General features: G+C 33.6%; 1 protein-coding gene across 1 annotated transcript; it reads right to left on the bottom strand.

The window, feature by feature from the left end:
* Nucleotides 1-16267: 16267 nt before the first annotated feature.
* LOC120087760 lies at nt 16268-20118 on the bottom strand. The gene is made up of 5 exons (XM_039044646.1): nt 20002-20118; nt 19588-19826; nt 18583-18733; nt 16772-16842; nt 16268-16679 (listed from the first exon to the last, which is right to left on the bottom strand). The coding sequence occupies exons 2-5, from the start codon at nt 19810-19812 to the stop codon at nt 16458-16460; spliced, it is 669 nt and encodes a 222-aa protein (XP_038900574.1). The 5' UTR covers nt 19813-19826; nt 20002-20118; the 3' UTR covers nt 16268-16457.
* Nucleotides 20119-20540: the final 422 nt, after the last annotated feature.

Below are 20540 nucleotides of genomic sequence, written 5' to 3' on the forward strand. Positions count from 1 at the left end.
GCCTTCTTATATGTTTTGTCGAGCAGACCACCAGCAGCTGCCGCATTGGCAGCGGTCTGCGAAGAGGGATTCAATCCTTGGTAGAAAATCTCCATTTGTAGGCAGTCTAGTAAGCCATTATGTGGACAGTCTCTTACCAGCTGCTTGAACCTCGCCCAGGCATCGTTGAGCAATTCATCATCTTCCTGTTCAAAATTTGTTATTAATTTCGTTCTCCTAGCATTCTCGGTTGGTGGAAAATACTTCTTCATAAACTTTTCCACCACCTGTTCCCACGAAGTTATCTCTCCCAGTTCGAGAGAATATGCCCATTTCCTCGCCTGATCACACAAAGAAAATGGAAACAGAGTTAGTCAAACTTTCTCAGTTGAGATATTCGGGAACATAAAAGTGTTGCATATTTCTATGAAGCTCCAGAGGTGGGCGTGCGGGTCTTCACCACGCCTTTCTTTAAACTACCTAGTAGCCTGGATCATCTACAACATTACCGGCTTCATTTCAAACCTGATCCATCTAACGCCAGCCTCATGATTCCTGGAGAGAAATCATAGAGGTTAGATGACGCACAGTCCCGGATGGGTCTATTGCAGTCATTCACAGAAGGATGGGTTGGCCATTATATTATTCGCATTAACGACCCTTGCGTCTGGTTGCTCCGCCTTTCTTGTTGTTCTTTCTTGTTGTTGTTGGCGGTCTCTTAACATTCTTCTGAATGTCCTCCCAATCTCTGGATCATAATTCTCTAGAGATTAAGAGTCTCTAAAGAAATAAAAAAATTATCGTTAGAACTCTATTTTGCCGAAGTCCCTGGTAACGGTGCCAAAAACTTGATGCCGAATTTTTATTGAATAGAAATGTGGATGATATGCGTTGATGAAATTGCGTTGTGCACTCAAGTTTCCTCAGTGGAATCTAAGTATAAATTCCCTTGTGTTTCCTGGTAAGTTCAGAGTCGAACACAAGGACTTGTAAAAATAGGTTGCATTGGTAATTTTTAGGAAAACTTTGCGGTAACCGAATAAATAAATTGTTGGTTTGTTGTTGATTGCGTTAATGAGAAAATAAACAAAATGTGACAAATTTGAGAAAAGTCAGTTGTGTGATAGATGCACTGAGTATGTGATGAATGGGTTGAGAAGATCTTTAGCTAGCATTACTTGGGAATGCGTCAGACTATGCGATCATGTTACCACCATGCACACAAGTCATTTTCCAATGCAAATTCGATGCTCCTAAGTCTAGGACGCATGTGTTGAATGCAAAAGTGTCCATAGAGCTTATCCTTAAGTCTCTACTCTTGTCTTATGCGATGATGCAAAATGTATAAAAGCAAGGTGACCGCATACAATCGTATCCTATCTCTAGGATACATGTGATGCGTTGATAACAAATAGTGCTCATTCCTAAGCTCATATCTCTTGATTATGCGTTCTAATCTGACTCTCCCAAGCCTAGATTCTAACCTGACCTTCCCAAGTCTAGATCCTGTCCTTAGACTACCCTCCCGAGTATTTCTAATGGACGAATGAAGCATACATAATACAAGATAATCGCATAGCATGAAGATTTCCTAGTTGTGCTAGCTAAATACTTCTCAACCCATTCAACTAATTTAGCTACTCATGCGTAAATAACAAAGAGTGAACAAATATAGAGAAATAGATTCCATTTTGATAAATGAGTGGAGTACAAAATGACAATGGAAGTTAAAGGTAGAGAGCCTCGTAGCAATTCCTTGCTGACCAAGACTTTTACACTGTAATCTCTATTTGGTTCTAAAGATGTTCCCGCTTCCGCAGGCGTCGGCCCTCTCTCTGTCCTTGAAGCTTCTGACGCTCTCCCAAGCTTACTGGACGAATCTCATTGGCACCACCTTCTCTCTCACGTCCGCATTAAAACGAAAGAAAACTATGAATAAGGGCGTATGAACTGATTAACTTGTGGAACCGGTTAACCCCTTTTCTGAAGTGATGCCCGTGTATTTTATAAGAACATCCAAGGTAAACGGCGGCTTCTCCTCTCATGATTGTACAGATAGGACGACTTAATTCCTGACTGATGCGCCAAATAATGTCACCGAAAAGCTGAATGTACTAATTGTTATCGGCTGTCAACTAATTCGGATTCCGACTGTCATCAGCTTTCTGTCCCATCCGATTAATTACTTTTCACCCAGATGCACCCACCATGTTGCGCTGACCAAGTTTCGGCAATCCTTCTCGGGCGAATATTTGCGAACACGATCACCGCAAAGCCTTGCGGTGATGCTGCACTCGACCAGTGTTTCTTATGATCGCAATTCTTGCATTACGTCAACGCATAATCTACATAAAAACACTAAAGTCAACTGTTCCTATGCAATGAACGCATGCGACCGCATATTATGAAATTGATGCTTGATAGACGTAATTTAACATGTTTTATCAACGCAATCCAACATTGTTTAAGAACTTAGCACTATGATAACGTGCATTTTTGTCCGTTATCATCTTCCTCGACCAAAACTCTAGGATTCGAGAAAGACTTGAGTGTGTATTGTTTTGGTATATTGGGGACCATAGCCTAAGTTCTCTTATATACTAGTTCAATTATGGTTCCGATTAAAACCTAATTAACTAGAAATGAGCTTCTATCCATTAAGTCCATACTCAATTAGGAATCTACGACCCTAATTAATTAGATCACATAATATGGCCTAATTTAATAACCCAATATGATAAACTATTAATCCACATATATAACTCATACTTTAATTAAACATACAATCTCCACTTAGACTATGTCTATGTACCTGATATAATTAAATCACATAAACATTAAGCACACATAAACAGGTTATTTCAATAATAAAATTCTCCTTTAGTTCCATCTGGTTCATCTCTTGTATTAGCACAGAATCAAGGCGGCTTTCATCACTACCCTTGTAACTAAACCTTCCTTCATCACCAATTCTAATACATTCAATGACATAGATCAAGTATGGATGGATAGCATGGAAATTACATGCAAAGTAATCTACATCATGCCTATTTCCATCTGGTCCAAATTCCTTAGTGAGATCATTCTTTAAAAAACTTTATGCTAAACCGCATGCAAGATAAACAAGTGCAGATAATAAAACATAAACCATCAACTTTATTCTATATAGAAAATAAACAAAATAAGGTCAAAGAACATTCTTAATAACAAACTCTCACTAAAACATGGAATAAAAAAAGTGACTAACACCCATGTGAGCAACATGCTCATGAAAAACTTGTAGGTGGTAAACCTTTAGTCAATGGATCTGCTATCATAGAGTTTGTTCCTATGTGTTATATCGAAATTTGACCATTCTGAACTCTTTCCTTAACAACCAGAAACTTCACGTCTATATGCTTTGACTGCGTATTGCTTTGACTTCGTATTGCTTTTGTTGTTGTTGGAATACATCATTGCAGACTTATTGTCACAAAATAATTTTAGTTTTTTTTTTTATGCCAACCACTATCTGCAACCTAGTGACAAAATTTCACAACCATATTCCATGATTAGACACCTTATAACATGCTATAAACTTCATAGCCATGGTAGAAGAAGTCATAGGTGTTTGTTTAATACTTTTCTAAGATACAGTTCCTCTAGCCAACATGAAGATATAGCCTAAAGTGGGTTGCAAAGTATCTTGACATCTAGCATAACTGGAATCAGAATACCCAATGATCTCTAAAACTTTTGATCTCCGATAAGTGAGCATATAATCTTTTGTTCTTTGTAAATATCTCATACCCGTTTGGCCGCTTTTCAATGATCTATCCCCAGGGTACTTAAATATTTGCCTAGCATTCCAACTATGAACGCGATATCTGGACACGTACATTAGACTTCCAATAGCTGATATATAGGGAACCTTCTTGGCCGCTTTTCAATGATCTATCCCCATGGTACTTAAATATCTGCCTAGCATTCCAACTATGAACGCAATATTTGGACGCGTACATTAGACTTCCAATAGCCGATGTATAGGGAACCTTCTACATCTCCTTAGTCTCGAGTGTGGTCTTGGGGCATTGACCTATATGAAATTTATTACCTTTAACGACTGAGATATCTCCTGATGCACAACTTTTCATGTCAAATCTACTCAAAATCTTTTCAATGTAGTTCTTTTGTGACAATCTCAAAATATCTTGAGAACGATCCCGCAGTATTTCAATTCCTAATATAAAAGAAGCATCACCAAGATCTTCATCTCAAAATTCTTTTTAAGAAATCTCTTAGTGTCATGCAATAAACCTACATCATTACTTGTTATGAGTATGTCATCGACATATAATACTAGAAAGATTGATTTAGTCCCACTAAACTTATGATATACACAATCTTCTACTATATTCACCTCAAAACCAAAGGAGGTTATCACTTCATGGAATTTGTGATACCATTGACGAGAGGCTTGTTTGAGACCATAGATGGATTTCTTCAATTTGCACACATGGACTTTGAATTACCAGACACAAAGTTTTCTTGTTGCACTATATAAATTGTCTCATCAATGTTTCCACCGAGAAACACAATTTTTACATCCATCTGGTGTAGCTTTAAATCAAAGTGAGCTACCAGTTCCATGATTATCCTAAAAGAGACTTTCGATGAAACCGGAGAGAAAGTCTCTTTGTAATCAATGACTTCCTTTTGAGTAAAACCTTTTTCAACAAGACGAGCTTTATATCTTTGATATTACCATGTGAATCTCTTTCGGTATTGGTTTGCAGTTAATGCAACTAATTTGGAAATAAAATATCACATATTTCATTACATAAATAAAATGTTTGTACAATACAATTACAAACTATAGAACCCTATGAGATTTAGGGCATCAACCCCAATATACCCTTCTTTACACACCACTTGACATACTTGGGACAATCTTTCTTGAAGTGACCTTTCTTTTTGCAGAAAAAATAAGGATTTTCAGTAGCCTGTTTCTTGCTCTTATTCTATTGAGATGTCCCTTCTATAGCACCCGCAGATTTTCTTTTCTTCTTATCACGAGAGTTAGTTGCCAAATGAGTACTTTCTGTCATTTCTCTCTTAATCCTATCTTCTTCCCACACACATTGTGAGATAAGCTCATTAATACTCCATTTATCTTTATGAGTATTATAGCTTATCTTAAACTGAGTGAATTGTGCAGGAAGAGATATAAGTACCAGATGTACGAGTAAATTTTCATTTATCTTAATATCAAGTGTCTTTAATTTACCTTCGAGATTGGACATTTCTATAATGTATTCCCTTATGTTTTCATTGCCCTTATACCTTATAGAAGTTAAAGAAATCAAAAGATTTCTTGTTTTCCCTTTTTTATTTTTAACAAAATATTTCTCAATTTGAGTAAGAAACTTATTGGCATTTTCACTTTCCGTGATAGAACCCTGAAAAGACTCTGAAATGGAGTGCTTAATGATCATCAGATACATGCGATTTGACTGCTCCCACTCCTCTGTATAGATGTATTTGATCGTTCCTCAGTAGAAGTATGTTTATCGGTCCTTAATGCAAGGTCCAAATCCATATATCTGAGAAGTATCTCTAAGATTTCGATCTAAATCTTAAAGTTCGGTCCATTCAACTTAGGGATTGAACTCAGACTTCTATATATTTGAGTAAGACCAACTGAAACAATAAGCAATGAAACATATACTCACAATTAAAATTTAAACAAATTAATTTCAAAAATGTGGTGGGTCCCCTTAACAAGATACTTAACATAACATTGATGTTCAGCTTTTGGGCAAAAGCACCAACTATAAATGGTACTCTCAATGTAGTAATCAAAGTACTAACAATAAACTCTATCAAAGAATAGTCTTTCTTTGGACTGACTATTTGTCGCATGAGCAATCCTTATAATTTTCACATACTCATTACCACATGCATACCCACAATTTGGTCAAATAATTATCTTCCTTTGGGCCGATAATTATTTGCATAAATTCATGAATATGCATATCTTATATTTCATAATAAAATTAATCTAAATAACAGAAGCTACTTTAGTAACATATTATTTTGACCAATCCAACTAAATATAAGACACAATAATATACAACATTATTGTATAAAAATAATGGGAAAAGAACACCAAATAGTCTTGACCAAAATTCACCCAATAATTGCATACACATAATACAATTAAAGCAACATAAACATGAGAAAATCACCAAATATCATTTATCAAATTTAAATTTAAATCACAAACTTATCAATCAAGAACTAAGAACCCTTTTCAAGAATATCACCAAATTATTAATCAAGAAAACTTAGAAATGCGGGCAAGAAATTCAATCAGCAATTAATCCAAATAGTTGACAAATTCAATATTTTGAAACTATTAAAAAATAAATTCACTGAATTCAATCAGTTTTTTTTTTTTTACCTTAAAAAAACTACCGATTTCCAAAATTATCAGTCACAATTGAGTTTTAAAAACAAATATTCATCAATTAAGTATTAACATAACTTTTCAGTTAAAAAAAACAACGACAACATTAACTTTTCCATTATCAATCAAATTTAAAACTGGATTCATAAAGTCATCCGTCAAGAATTAAAGAATAAAAAAAATGATAATTAAAACTAAGAACTGCTGGCAAGACTTTAACCGGTAATTGATCGATACATTCGTCCGACGCCAACTCTAGTTGGTCACTGATCGAAAGTCTTGATAGGCAAAACTTGCAGTGGCAAGAGACCCAACTCCTTCAATCAGTCTTTAACCTTTTCCAATGGATTTCATCACATTGGTGGACTTTTGTCAAGAATGTGCAACTGAACATCCTCGATTTTGACAGAAACCAAAATTTAATCAACAAAATAGAAAATTCATAAAACCAACAATCCAACATGAAATTCATGCTTTGATGCCACTTATTAGCACAATTACTTTAGATCTATATTGAATAGATAAACTGTAGAATCATTCATGCCAAATTGTCAAGAATAACATACCGGATTCCATTGCAAAATTGATGGCAATTATAAGGCGGCTATTGTCTTCCTCAACTAAAACTTTGAATGCCCTAAGTGAGATCTCTCTCTAGATGGGATTCAAGAAAGACTTGAGTGCGTATTGTTTTGATATATTGGGGGTTATAGCCCTAAGCTCTCTTTATATACTAGTTCAATTATAGTTCCTATTAAACCCTAATTAACTAAGAATGGACTTCTATCCATTAAGTTCATACTCAATTAGGAATCTAGGGCCCCAATTAATTAGATCACATATTATGGCCCAATATAATAACTTAATTTGATCAATTATTAATCCAAATATATAGCTCATACTTTAATTAAACATATTATTATTTAAATATGTCTAACAGTACCTTCATCGAACTGCAACGACACGCGATGGTGTCCGGAGAGTAGGGGACGAGTGGCAGACAACCGCGACGTGTGGCGATGCGACTGCAGACAACCAACGGAGAGAGAGGAAATCGTGAGTGACGTGGGATCTAGTTCGTGAGACCGATTGTTGTTGTCTTCCTTAAAAAAAGTATATTTGATATTAATTAATATTGAAAGGTGAGCTAAGTTTGACTTTGATATGGGGTCGGGTTCTTCAAACTTTTCATTTTTCTTTTTCAAAATATATGTTTAGTGACAAATTTTTAGTGGTGTAGGTAATTTTTGTTGGTAAAAGGTGACTTATAGCAACGCACTAAAGATATGTTACAAAATATCATTATCAGCGACGTATTTTTAATCCGCGTCACTAAAAGAAGTTGCAACACATCAATTAATGCCATTAAATATTAAATACTTTTAGCAATATATTTAAATATTGCTAAATATATGGCCAGATTATTCCTCCTCCCCTCTCCCCCCTCGTTCCCCTCCCCACCCCTCAACTTTTTTTCCTTAATTTTACGTTTCCCCACCACCCGAACGGTAAGGACACTGTCCCCCAACAAACGATCTGAATGTCGGCCACTCCTCATGCAACGGCAACCACTTCTCCACACAAACTTCGGCCACTGCACCACAAACGCCAACTCTTTTTCGCGATGGCAACCCACTGCTCGCGTACGATTTCATGCTCCCAAACACCAACCTTCTGTGATTAGACGTGAAAGTGATTTCATGCTTCCAAACGTCATTTTACTGTTAGATGGTCAAGTCTTTAAAGGTATAAATCTTATCCAATCTCTTATCTTTATTTTACGCTATTACTTCTCAATAGACATTGGTTCAAAGAAAGAAGATTATGAGATGATGTTGCTCTTAGTTTGCTATTTGTTTCTTCAAGTCAAGTGTTTTTAATTTGACTTTAATTGATATAAAAAGATAAGTGAAATTTTGAGTGAAAAGGAGAAGAGAGAAGAACTTGCAGTAGAGAGAGAAAAGAGTTTACGAGAGAGAGGGGGGGGGGGGAGAAAATGATGATAAGAGATAAATTGGGTAGTTACATCCAATCTTTGAGATCTTCATGGTAGAAAAATCAGTCATGACTTTCATTTATACCACTAGAAATTGTTCTACAAAAGGAAAAAAATAACAATTGCATCTCATAATAGGGATTGAATTTCTTCCTTTAATGTGCTAAACTAGTGAACTGTGACAAAGAGCGTTTTAATTTATAACTATAAACGCTAAAACTTACCATTCAATCTAAAAATAGAAAAAAAACTAATCTAAGTATGAACTTTGTTGTTGTTTTTGTCTGTTTTATTTTTCTTTCTTAGGTCGATATTGGGTGTGATAGGGGAAGAGAGTAGAAGATGTGTTGATATTTGTTTTTAAGGGCTTAAAGGTTAGGAAAAAGTAATAATAATAACATAAAATTCTTGAAACCCACAACCATGAAGCTTATGGCAAGGAAGAGAGTGGAAGATAGTTGGAGGGTTTTAAAAAAATAAATAAATAAATAAATTGAGAAGTTAAGGAAAATTTAGGAAGCCATCAAGTTGGAAGATTAAGGGTGTGTTTTCAATCATAAGTGTTATTTTTTCACGTAATAAGATATTGATACTAATAAGATCTACCTAACTTTGATTAGTAATTTGATTTCCTATTTGCAATGTACCTAAGACTTAGATTCTAACACTTTGATTTCTAATTGGGTAGTTCATTTTGTACTTGTTATGGTTCGTAGTTGGATAAATTTAAGAGATTGAAGGTCTAGTCAATATTCTAACGATGTTGATAATTTTACCGAAGGTAATGAAGAAGCATCAACTGATGAAGAAGATTTTGATTTTGATCATTCTAGTGATGGATCAATGAGCACACATTCAAACACTTCACTGTGTGACGAAGATTGTGACAGTGACAGTGATGCATAAAACTATTTGTAAGGTTATACATAACTACTTAAACTTACATTATATGTATATGAATCTTAGATTATTTTTTATTTTATTATGTTACAAGATGTCGTCAAGAACCGTCTTAGGATCTTGGTGAGAATATCGTATAAGTACCTCCTACCTTCAAATTGTCTCACGAAGTCAAAACAACACATAAATGAAGATTCTATAGCAAGTAGAAGTTGGTTTGAGTAAATTCAAATGTTTGAGGTTACTGTCGCCGGTACAAACCTGTGATAATTTTCTACTATGACCATAATATCTTAGCGCTCCCACACCGGCTTAAGACTTTAGAAGGTTGTTGGCACTCTGATTCTGGAAAAGCAGAGGGCAGTTTTTATTACGTAAACGGTGAAGCAGGAAAAACTTTTTCTTTTATGAGATTAGGAGTAGAAATTCATAGGAAACTCACCAGACGAAGGACCCTATTCGTACTATGTCACAGAGACAGTACAGGCATAAAAACTACGACATGACTCCCTTCACGCTTTCACGGCACATGCTGTTAGAAGAAAAAAATCAAGGAGTTATTTTCTCTAAACCTTCCGCTTCAATTTAAGTTTAATTGAACAATAATTAACTCTATGTAAAATACATATATTCACATTCATACTATCTTAGAATGTGAACCTATATAATAACTACTTAATTAATCGTATACTTAAATCTATAATGTATGATCAAACAAGTATAAACATCATAACTAAAGTTTCGCTTTTATATTCGTAAGTCAAATTAAGTATATACAATGTGAAATTATATAGCCTAATTAAATAATACAATAATATATATCATAGTCTAATAACTAAATTAAATTTACTTATATATAACTATATGTTATATACAATATAATACACATAACCTATAGTCTTTTATATTGTATCAAATAACATATAACTATAATATTTAATTCTTCTCAATTCAAGCATGATATATTAATATAAATCAATTTTTACTAAATTAATTTATATGACTCATCCATAAAATTATTATTCGATCATATTCTAATATTTATTTCTCTCAAATAAACTTTATGTTATAACATATCAATACATTATTATATTTATTATATCACTATTAATTAATTTAATTAATTCTATCATATATAATATATTTTACATCAATTAATTTGAACAATTCAAATTAATCCAAAATTAATTCTCAATAATTCCTGTTGTGCTACAGAAGGGACCTTATGGACCTGTAGATTGAAGTTCGAATGGTACTTGGATAATTAACTAATTAAAATCTATAATTAAATTATCCAACATTCATTAACTGTCGGTCACTCCACTAAAGACTGACAGTTGCACTCTTCGCACTACAGATATATTTCTGTGTTCATTGGATATAACTCAACAGCGCAATAACCCTTAACAAATTATTCGTAATTACAGCTGGGCCAAAATTACCGTTTTACTCCTGTAGTTACATCTAACTCCTTAAGTACCACTAATACCTCTAATGAACAATAAGTTATCGTCCAACTATGATCAAATCTCTCTCGAGTCAAAAGAGGGTGTGGCCACATTGTTCAAGCCCCAGAATCAGTAATTAAGGGAGTAATTATCTACTTACCCCAACATTAGGAAATGAGTGAATTCCATCTTGTGTAGCTATGTTTCTAGCTCTCCAATCAGATGAATCCCCAAAATGGTAGGCATATTGAGTCGGCGATTTGGCTACTCTCATCCATGCAAATCAAATGACTGCCTTCATAGGCAGGAGAAATTCACAACTCACTCAAGATTAAGGTCATGTCACCTATGGTAATCCTAGTGAAATGTAAGTCTCTACTATTAACAACATTATATAATGAGATTAGTTATTTTGTGGTCCAGTCTTATACAAACTATTTGTATAGGATACCCTGCTCACATGTCTCCACATGAATGATTAGGATCAGATCATTTGTAGCACTTTGTAACACTTGTAACATCTATAAAGTGGGTCGTATCCATAGTGTCATCCGGATAAGATACCCAACCTTAGTCATCCACTACAGACCGTTTAGATTATCGTTTAAATATGATCCACCTATATGTCTCTACCTACATGTTTAAATTACATAAAATAATCTAGGATCGTTGTTTTAGGATTGAGTGTATGCTCATAAAATAACGATTATTTTATTAATAACAATTTGTTTATACAAAGTTTACAAACTACGAGAATACAAGAGAGATTTAGGACATCAATCCCAATAGTACTAATATTTGATATTCTTATGAAGGTTCTAAGACTCAAACAAAAGGTTGAGGAGCAACTAGAGGGGTTGCTCTTGAGAAGTATGTCAAAGAAAATGGTCACATTTCAATCAAAATTGAACTTGAAGATAGAAAACCCATTTGTAAGGAATCGTCCAAGTTGAACTCTACCATTGGAAAAGAGGTATGTGAAATAGTACCTCTTTAGTGTGAGCAATAGTCAGATGTCTTTAAAAAGGTAAAGATGGTGATAATAGACAGAACTTTCGATAAGTTAATTATTTAAGTGTATTTTTTTAAATATAAAATACTTCTTTTAGATCAATTGGAAACTAACAGGGTTTGTTTTTTAATGTTAGAATTACTTCATTCTGAATTTGGATGACCCCATAGTACAAGATTATCTTGAACATGAGTTAAGTGTACTACATAGAGAGTTTTGTTGTTCTTTACACAAAAGTTACAAATAGTATAACTCTTCAGGTGAAGCACGAAAAACATCACGACAAACAAGTGGTAAAAGATTCAAATTAGAACCGTTTATGTATTGATGGGAAAGAAAATACTTTAAGCATATCTTTGGGGCAAATACTAAGGCTCTAGTTGCTTTTGGATTCACTCATAGAGGTGACACTTCGACATTTTTACATCATAAAAAAGAAAGGTATGTATTTCATTTTTATATCCATAATCAATATTTCTTATTCAATAACTTTGACCATAACATGCAGGAATTAGAAGATGGTAAGGAGTTAAGTTATATTGAACTATTTATGCACACTCATTCTAATGGAAAGAAGGGATGTGTGAATGATGAGGCAAAAAGAAATATGTAAGTAAAATTTCGTGTTTATATATTTTCTTTCTTATTTTACATAATAATAATACTATGGCATATTTATTTTATAGGATGAGATGATGGCATTAAAAACAACTTCAGAAGAAGCAGATGCACCTATTGAAGATAGAGAAATTTGTGAATGAGTATTAGGTAAACGGTCGAGGCACGCGAAGGGAAAAGGTTGGGGACCAGGACCAAGAAATGCTAGGAATAATGCAAGTTATCAGCATGCTAAAGAAACAAATGCTCAAGTTGCACATTTGCAAAGTGTAGTTGAATCACAACAAGCTATGATTGAAGAAATCCTAAGAAGGTTGGCAACTCAAGAAGGGACATTTAACATAAAAAGGAGTTCAGAATAGTTGAATGATAGTTAAAAGGTAATATTTATAACACATTCTTCTTGCAATTCTAGTTTGTTAAAGTATTAGATTAGATAAAATGAGTTGAAGTGTTTTAACTATCTTGCAGTTATGGTAGTCTTTATGTTAAATGTGATCACGGCTTCTGTAAAAATGAGCTATTTTGTTGATAGAAGATGGTTGTGCTTTGAAGTGTTTGTTTATATTGATTTTGGTGTTTGTCCCTACATGCTTTCGCCATTAGGAGTTTTTGTTTTGATTTTGGATAACCTTCATGTGTTCTCTTTTTCTCTTTCTCTTGATATTAGGAATTTGGAAATGTTCTAGTGTTGATAGAAGATGGTTGTGCTTTTCAACTCCCTTCCCCCCTTCCTTTATGATGGTTATTTTGATGGTCCTTTTATGGTTGTTTCTATGTTAACGGGGTTTGTTTACTTTTGTTGATATAGTGATCATGACTTCTACGAAAATGAGTTATTTTGTTGACAGAAGACGGTTGTGCTTTGAAGTATTTGTTCATGTTGATTTTGGTGTTTGTCCCTACAAGTTTTCACCATTAGGAGTTTTTGCTTTGATATCGGATAGGTTTCATGTGTTCTCTTTTTCTCTTTCTCTTGATATTAGGAATTTGGAAAAGTTCTAATGTTGATAGAAGATGGTTGTCTTTTCAACTTCCCCGTCCCTCCTTTTGATGGTCCTTTTTATAGTTTTCTATGTTAATGGGGTTTGTTTACTTTTGCCAATATTGAACATGGTGTTCATATAGTTTGTAAGAAATTGGATTTTTATGAATATAATTATGTCCACTGCTTCAATTTTTTATTCTAATGTGCTTACATATTTCAATTTTATATTGTCAAATTTTATGTTTCGATGGTGATGAGCTAGTACAAGATTTCACAAAGTTCAATTTGATGAAAATGCAAAGAATTTGGGGGTATTTTATATTTTTGTTTCAAAATTGACCTTTTATGCTTCAAATATCTTACATAGCGATTTTTGTTATGTAAAATTGTGATAGCTAGTGTTGGTACTAATTTAGGTTGATAATAACTTTGAGCTCATTTAGGAAAATGATTGAAGTAGGTTGGGTATACATTGGGATTTTTGTCATCCAAACTTGTGATCATTTTGAGTTGTTATTGGGAATGTGTGCATCTTCATTGTAATCTTTTATTTTAATGTAAAATGAATAGTCAATTCTTAAAATGTTTAAAAGAATTATTACATTTTTAGATTTATAACAGTTTCACAGTAAATTGAGCTCATTTTTTTATTCATAAAATATTTTTAGCAACGCTTTATATAACATTATATAAACATTGTTTTTCTTATTAAAAATTATAATTTACAATGACAAAAAATAATAATTTTTACTGACACTTTGTCAATATCGCAAAAGATGCTTGTAATGAGATGATTGAAAATTCACATTTAGCAATAGTCTTATACGTTGTTAAACACTTAACTTTTAGAGACAAGTTTGTCACGTCACTCTACAAAAGAAATAGCAACAAATCGTGTTGCTAAAAGTACACTTTTAGTAACGCGTTAGCATCTGTAAAAGTCGTGTTTTCGACGCGTACTAAAATACGTTACTAAAACTTTTAACTACATGACTATTGCAACATTCACAATGACGCGCCTCTATGCCTTGCTAATACTTTTAGTGGCGTTTTTTTGCTTTTAGCAATGCATTTTACTCGTCACTAAAAGCTATTTTTCTTATAGTGATATAAGATGGAGAAATTGTCAAAAATAGTACATTTGGGTTTTTACCTTACAAAACTAGCACGCTAATTGAAAACTCGTAAAAATAGTTTTTCTAGGTCTATCTTGGACAAGATCGACCACCCATAATTAGTTTAAAAAATCACTTTTTCCAACTTATATTGTTTTAGACCTTCTACATACATCTTGCTTGATTATACATCGAGTTTTGCTAATTTTTTTAATGTAATCTTCCCAAATCTTATATTATTTTCAACTTTTCTCCATATTCGGTTATGTTTACTAAATATTATATCAAATTATTACGTAATTTTTCAAATCTTTGCATAATTTATGTTTTTACAATTATATGAATTTCCAAAATTCCAATAGAGTTTTCCAATTATCAAAATAAAATTTCCAAATTAATTCAACATTTTTAAATTTTGAGAAAGATCAATTTTTCGCAAGATTGGATAAAACTTAGGATATATATAGAATCTCGGTGTTAATCTTACCCGAAATTCCACCGAGAAAGTTCTAATATATGAATTTGAGTGTTAATTATGTCCGAAATTTCACTGAAAAAACTCAAATATATAGAGTCTCAGTGTTATTTTGCCTGAGATTAGCACAAACATGCACATAATCTCAGTGTATAATCTGACGAGATGTATCGAGAAAGTCTCAAATAATTGATAAGTTGGAAAAAGTTGATTTTTTAACTAAAATCTCGTGATCGATCTCATCCCAGATGGACCGAGAAAAACTATTTTTACGAGTCTTAAAAAAATGCTAATTTTGTAAGGTAAAAACCTAAACGTACTATTTCTTACGATTTCCCTATAATAGATGTTTCAAAATTTTCAAATCAAATCCAACCAAACACAAATATATCTTCTTAAATTATGTTAATGAACAATCAAAATTAAAGGGAAATAAATTTTAATAATTAAAAAATTTTTAATTTAAATTTACTTGGAGCACGAGATGTTACAATATTAGGAGCATGATCTCAAAGGAAGAAATGAAGAAGAACATCTTTAACCTTCTTGTCAATATCGGAGAAAATGGGAAAATGTGAAGTCTTTTGAAGAGTACAAAATTTACATGAAAAGGCTGTCACTTTCACCACGAGTTAGGCGGTTTTTTGGCCTTCTGATGGTCCGCTAGTAATCTCTCTTTGCCATTCCAATGTTTATTTTCTGAGTTAGATTTTTTCTTTAAATTTATTTATGACAATACCGAAAATGTGGGAATGCAAAATCGAACCATCTTTATTCATTTAACTAGCTCGAATGAACTTCTATGATTAGATTAAAAGAATTAGATTGGTTTACACGAGACATTTTAATGATAATAAGATTGAATTACGAATTTAATCTCTGAACTTCAAGATTTGGATCGGTTTAATTTTTAAATTTTCAGAAAAAAAATGTTCAAACTTCTCTAAACTTTTAATTTTGAGATGACATAGTTCAGATTTAGAAAGTGAAAGATTAGAGAATGTGAGACAAATATTTTGGAGATAAAAATAGTCCGAAAGAGAATGACAAAATTCGACAAAATTTCAAGAGTACAGTAAATTAGAATTTTTTTTTGAAAAAATGGAGACGAATGTTTATATACAAACAAACCAAATTTTGAAACGAAGAATATAACCCATAAGTTTAAGTTGTTTAACAGTTTCATTCTAAAAGTTGATTTGATATATTTTTTAAGTTTATTATACTAATGATTTTCAAGTAGAATAAAAAATTAAATTCATATTTCAATTATGTTAACATGGGAGGAAAAAAAAACCCAAATAAACCAAATTTCTTCTCCAGCCCAGAAAAATGTTAAATAACAAATAATAATATAGGCAAGAAAACAACAATCTTCATTCTCCACGATAAACATTATGATTTGGTTTTTGTTTTTCTTTTCTTTTTTTTTTTCTTTTTTTTTTTTTTGTGGAAATGATATCTAAACCCCAAACACATCAATGTTGAAATTGAAACTTCATTTCCCTAGCAATTGATGGTAACCATTTCTCTCCTCTTACCTTTTTCAGTTCTGCTACCCTTGCTTCCTCTCTTTTTGCAGCTGCTTTCATTGCTGCTTCTTTAGCTTCAAGCCTAGCAATTGACTTCTCACAGGCACGTTTCGCAGCAGTTATTATGTCTTCTCCTTCAACGGCCACGGAATGGAGCTGCTGCTTGAACTTTATGGTGATAGGAAAATAAAACACTAATATTAGCAAAATGTGGATTGAGTGATGAACAAGAGAATGTGGATCAAAGTGAGGGCAGCGACCTTCTTCGATTTCTCGTTGATTTCTTTCCCTGGAAGAATGTTAGGTCTCTTTGTGGGGCGTTTAAGCTCATCTAAAGGCATCGTGCACATAACAATCAGAGAAATTCATTTGGAATCCGTAATATCAAAGAAATGAATAAAATTGAATCTTGTCAGATATATACGCTTGTATACTTGATGTTCTGATTAGAACAGAGCAAATATAACATTCACAAAGGTCACTAAATTTCCCTACTCAAAATGTGGCAACCTTTTCGATGGAGCAGTTGCATAAGGTGTATACCTGTCTCTTTCAAATGCATGCTTTTTTTATTTATCAGTTGTTCCACATTACATGATAGCTCGTCATCAATTTCTTTCCTTTAAAAAAAAAAGATATTTTGTTCGGATGCAAAAAGGCCGGTATGCTATCTACTCAAAGAATAAAGAGTGATTACAAAATGGACGACAATTGGCAAAAGAAAAAGCAAAAATATAAGGTTTAAACTGGAAACACCCTCTTTGGAAGACCACAAAGAAAATTAAAGAACCAAAAAGTAAGACCTCGAATCAATTTGGGCTTTAAGATTTCCTGACAGACAAAATAAAGCAACCATCACTAAACTGTAACACCCAGAAATCGAGAAAGAATTGTCCGCATCTAAAGACCACAAATCTCAACAATAGCAGAGAATTTGGCAGAAAATAAAGGAGAAGACACTAGTGTTATTACAGCATTAGACTGTGTTTCAGATGACTCGTTGGCTTCACTTTGAAATAGATGCAATTTCTTAACACAATTTTCATCCCCCTTCAGAACAAAAAGCTATATCGTCAAAATTTCCATGACCATTAATAAAGATTTGTCCCTATTGTGAGGTTTCCAACCTCCTCATATTCAAATAAATAATTTTTTTTCTTGACAGAACCCAAATACAACGAAAGATAAATGGTAACCAAATACAAGATAAACTAAGAGTTTGAAGTACTTAGACCCTCCCTATCTTGAGATCTCTCTCAAGTCCTAAATAGCTCACCAAAATATTGTTTATCCTCCTTCCCCTTCCCTCTATTTATAACTAAATTCTTTTAAGGTATCTCACGCACCGATCGTTATTGATCAAGAACAACCTTGCCCTAAGGCAATTGATTTCCCAACCTATTTTAAAAGGTTGAGATCTCTCTCTCTTCTCTCTTGAGAAATTACTACAAAGAAAAGCTACCCTCTCTCATCACTCCCATCATAGATATTCCCTCTCCCCACAACCATGTAACTAATAGTGGTCCCCTCCTCCATGGCTTCATGTAGCACTCCCTTCCCCTGATTCGTTGGTCTCCTTCTAAATGTCTTTCTTACCCCTTCTATGATACTGGAATATGATTAGGGGTCTAACATTACCCTCTTTCTAAATTCACCTTGTCCTCAAGGTGATAGGGAATTGCTACTTGAAATCATTATGTTCTCCCAAGTGGCCTTATGTTTGGGCAATCCCTTCCTACTAATGAGGACTTCCCAAGCACCTATGGAAGAACTATTGCAATATCCATACACCTCTATTGGTTTCATTATCCATTCAAACAAATCCGACATATTAGGAGCATCTGATTGCACCTTGTGATGTTGTCCCAAGACATGTTTGAGTTGGGGAACATGGAAGACAGGGTGAATGGATGTACCTTCGGGCAGTTGTGATGTTGTCGCTTACATTAGTTCATATTCGTTTAAGCTTTAAGACATCCAGTATCAGGAGTCTTTAAGTATATGCATCAAAATATCACTAAGTCTGTCTTCTAGCTTCTTCAAATTAGAAAATGTAGTTAAAAGTACTTACCCACATGATCAAACACAACCCCCACTGGAGCATTTTTAAACAAACGAATTCCACCTTCACTGGATTTGGAATCTTCATCACAAGGAACAGCATTGGAATGTCCCACCACCTCTAGAGTAGTTTCCAAAATATTATCCAATAGCTTCTGTGCCTGCAAGTGCCAAGGAGTACATCAGTTATTGAAAGAAATGACAATGAAGAAATTATCTTAATGCGGGCAAAAAAAGGGGGAAGGGGAGGAGACAATAAGTAACATCCATATTTATGCCAAAAGCATGCTTTGTGATTAATGGAGTGTCTTGCCAGACATCTCTCCAAGTGGATGAGACATGTATAGCTACGGGCATAAAGTTATATGTAGTGTTGAATGTATTAGCCACTGTATTTAAGTGATTGTGAATGATCAAGATTCAAGAGATATAAAATTATACCACTCGATAAAGATTCAAGAGATATAAAATTATACCACTCGATACGCCATATTCTTAGTTTTGCTACTTCTCCATTGTCACTAAATACTTGCAATAAATCATCAAAAGGAGATGATGTCTAATATGAACAGTCAAATTTGATGTATTAGCTATTTGTTAAGTTATCAAGTTTTTAAGTTTATCATTTGTAATGGGTTGCGGTTTTTCTCTACTTATCTTTACTTATTTGTTCACTCCTTTTGGAGTTTGTACCCTTTGAGCAATAAAAGGTACAAACGACTTCAAATTCACAGTATCAACCAATCTGCGGAAGTTCATTGTCATGAAGTAATAAAATAATGGAATTCCAAATAGCTCACAGCCTTCACATCAAAACAAAAATCATATCGATCACAAATAAATGAACACAATATTCTAGCTTCACTCAAGATTTGATCATGTAAACGACATTATATCCCAATCATTTCCAGTTCCAAGAGCTTCAACTCAAAAGAGCCGCAAATGTAATCCAAAGTAAGTAGAAGAATGAGAAAAACCATGGAGATGCTCGGAAAGGAAAGATGATGCTACCGACCTTGATTTGATATTGCTTAGGCGGCTGAGCACCGAGATTAAGCTCAAAATCATCATCCGAGTTTGAAGTTGTGGTTGTCGAAGTAGCAGGAATACCATTAGTTAAGGACGAGATAAACACGGACGAGACAGCAACAGAATCGATGGCGGCTCTCCATTGGGCGTCGCCGTCTTCCTCTCCGCTGCTGCTGTCGCCACCGTAGTCGTCGCTTCTCCGATCACCCATTCCGTTTCCGGAGCCTGTAAATGTAACAAATATTTGGTTGCCTAAATCGGGCTATCGGGCTTTGCTTCGTAAAAAGAAAACCCATAAAAGAAGGGTTTTTTTTTTTTTTTTTCATGGGAAGGCAATTTTTTGGGGGCCAAATTTGGGCCAAAATTCTAATTTGCTCGAAAAAAAGGTCTTCTTTCTTACCTCATGTGTGAAAGTATCATCTTATCTTCAAACGAAGTCTGACACCAAACAAATTCTTGTTCCTTCCTCTAACTTTTCATTCCTTCCATTTGTTCTTCCCATATTATTTTTAGAAATACTTAGTAACTCAAGTGAAGATTTGAAATAAAGCTAATATTATCTTGGTTTTATTTTTAAGCTAAAAAAGGTTAGAAAATGTGGGTGGATTTTTTATGAATTAATCTTTGTGATGTCTTGATTAAGATAATGTCAAACTTGGGAAAATTCCTTGGATTGGAAAGTTGGCATTGAGTGCTTACCAACTCTATTCTTATGATCACATTTAGACTTCATGGTTAAAGGTTTGGAAAATGTACCCAAAAAGAATTAAATTTGAACCGAAGAAGAAACATGGTCATTGTTTTGTACTCTCCTCTTATGATCATATAGTTGGATGAATATGAGAATAAATTTTTACTCACATTATCTATTTGTGACGCTTTCACCGCACTTCATATTTATTTATAAAAACCTCCACATTCATCACATTGATTATTAAG

The sequence above is a fragment of the Benincasa hispida genome, chromosome 10 (assembly GCF_009727055.1).
Source record: "Benincasa hispida cultivar B227 chromosome 10, ASM972705v1, whole genome shotgun sequence".
Classification (NCBI taxonomy): domain Eukaryota; kingdom Viridiplantae; phylum Streptophyta; class Magnoliopsida; order Cucurbitales; family Cucurbitaceae; genus Benincasa; species Benincasa hispida.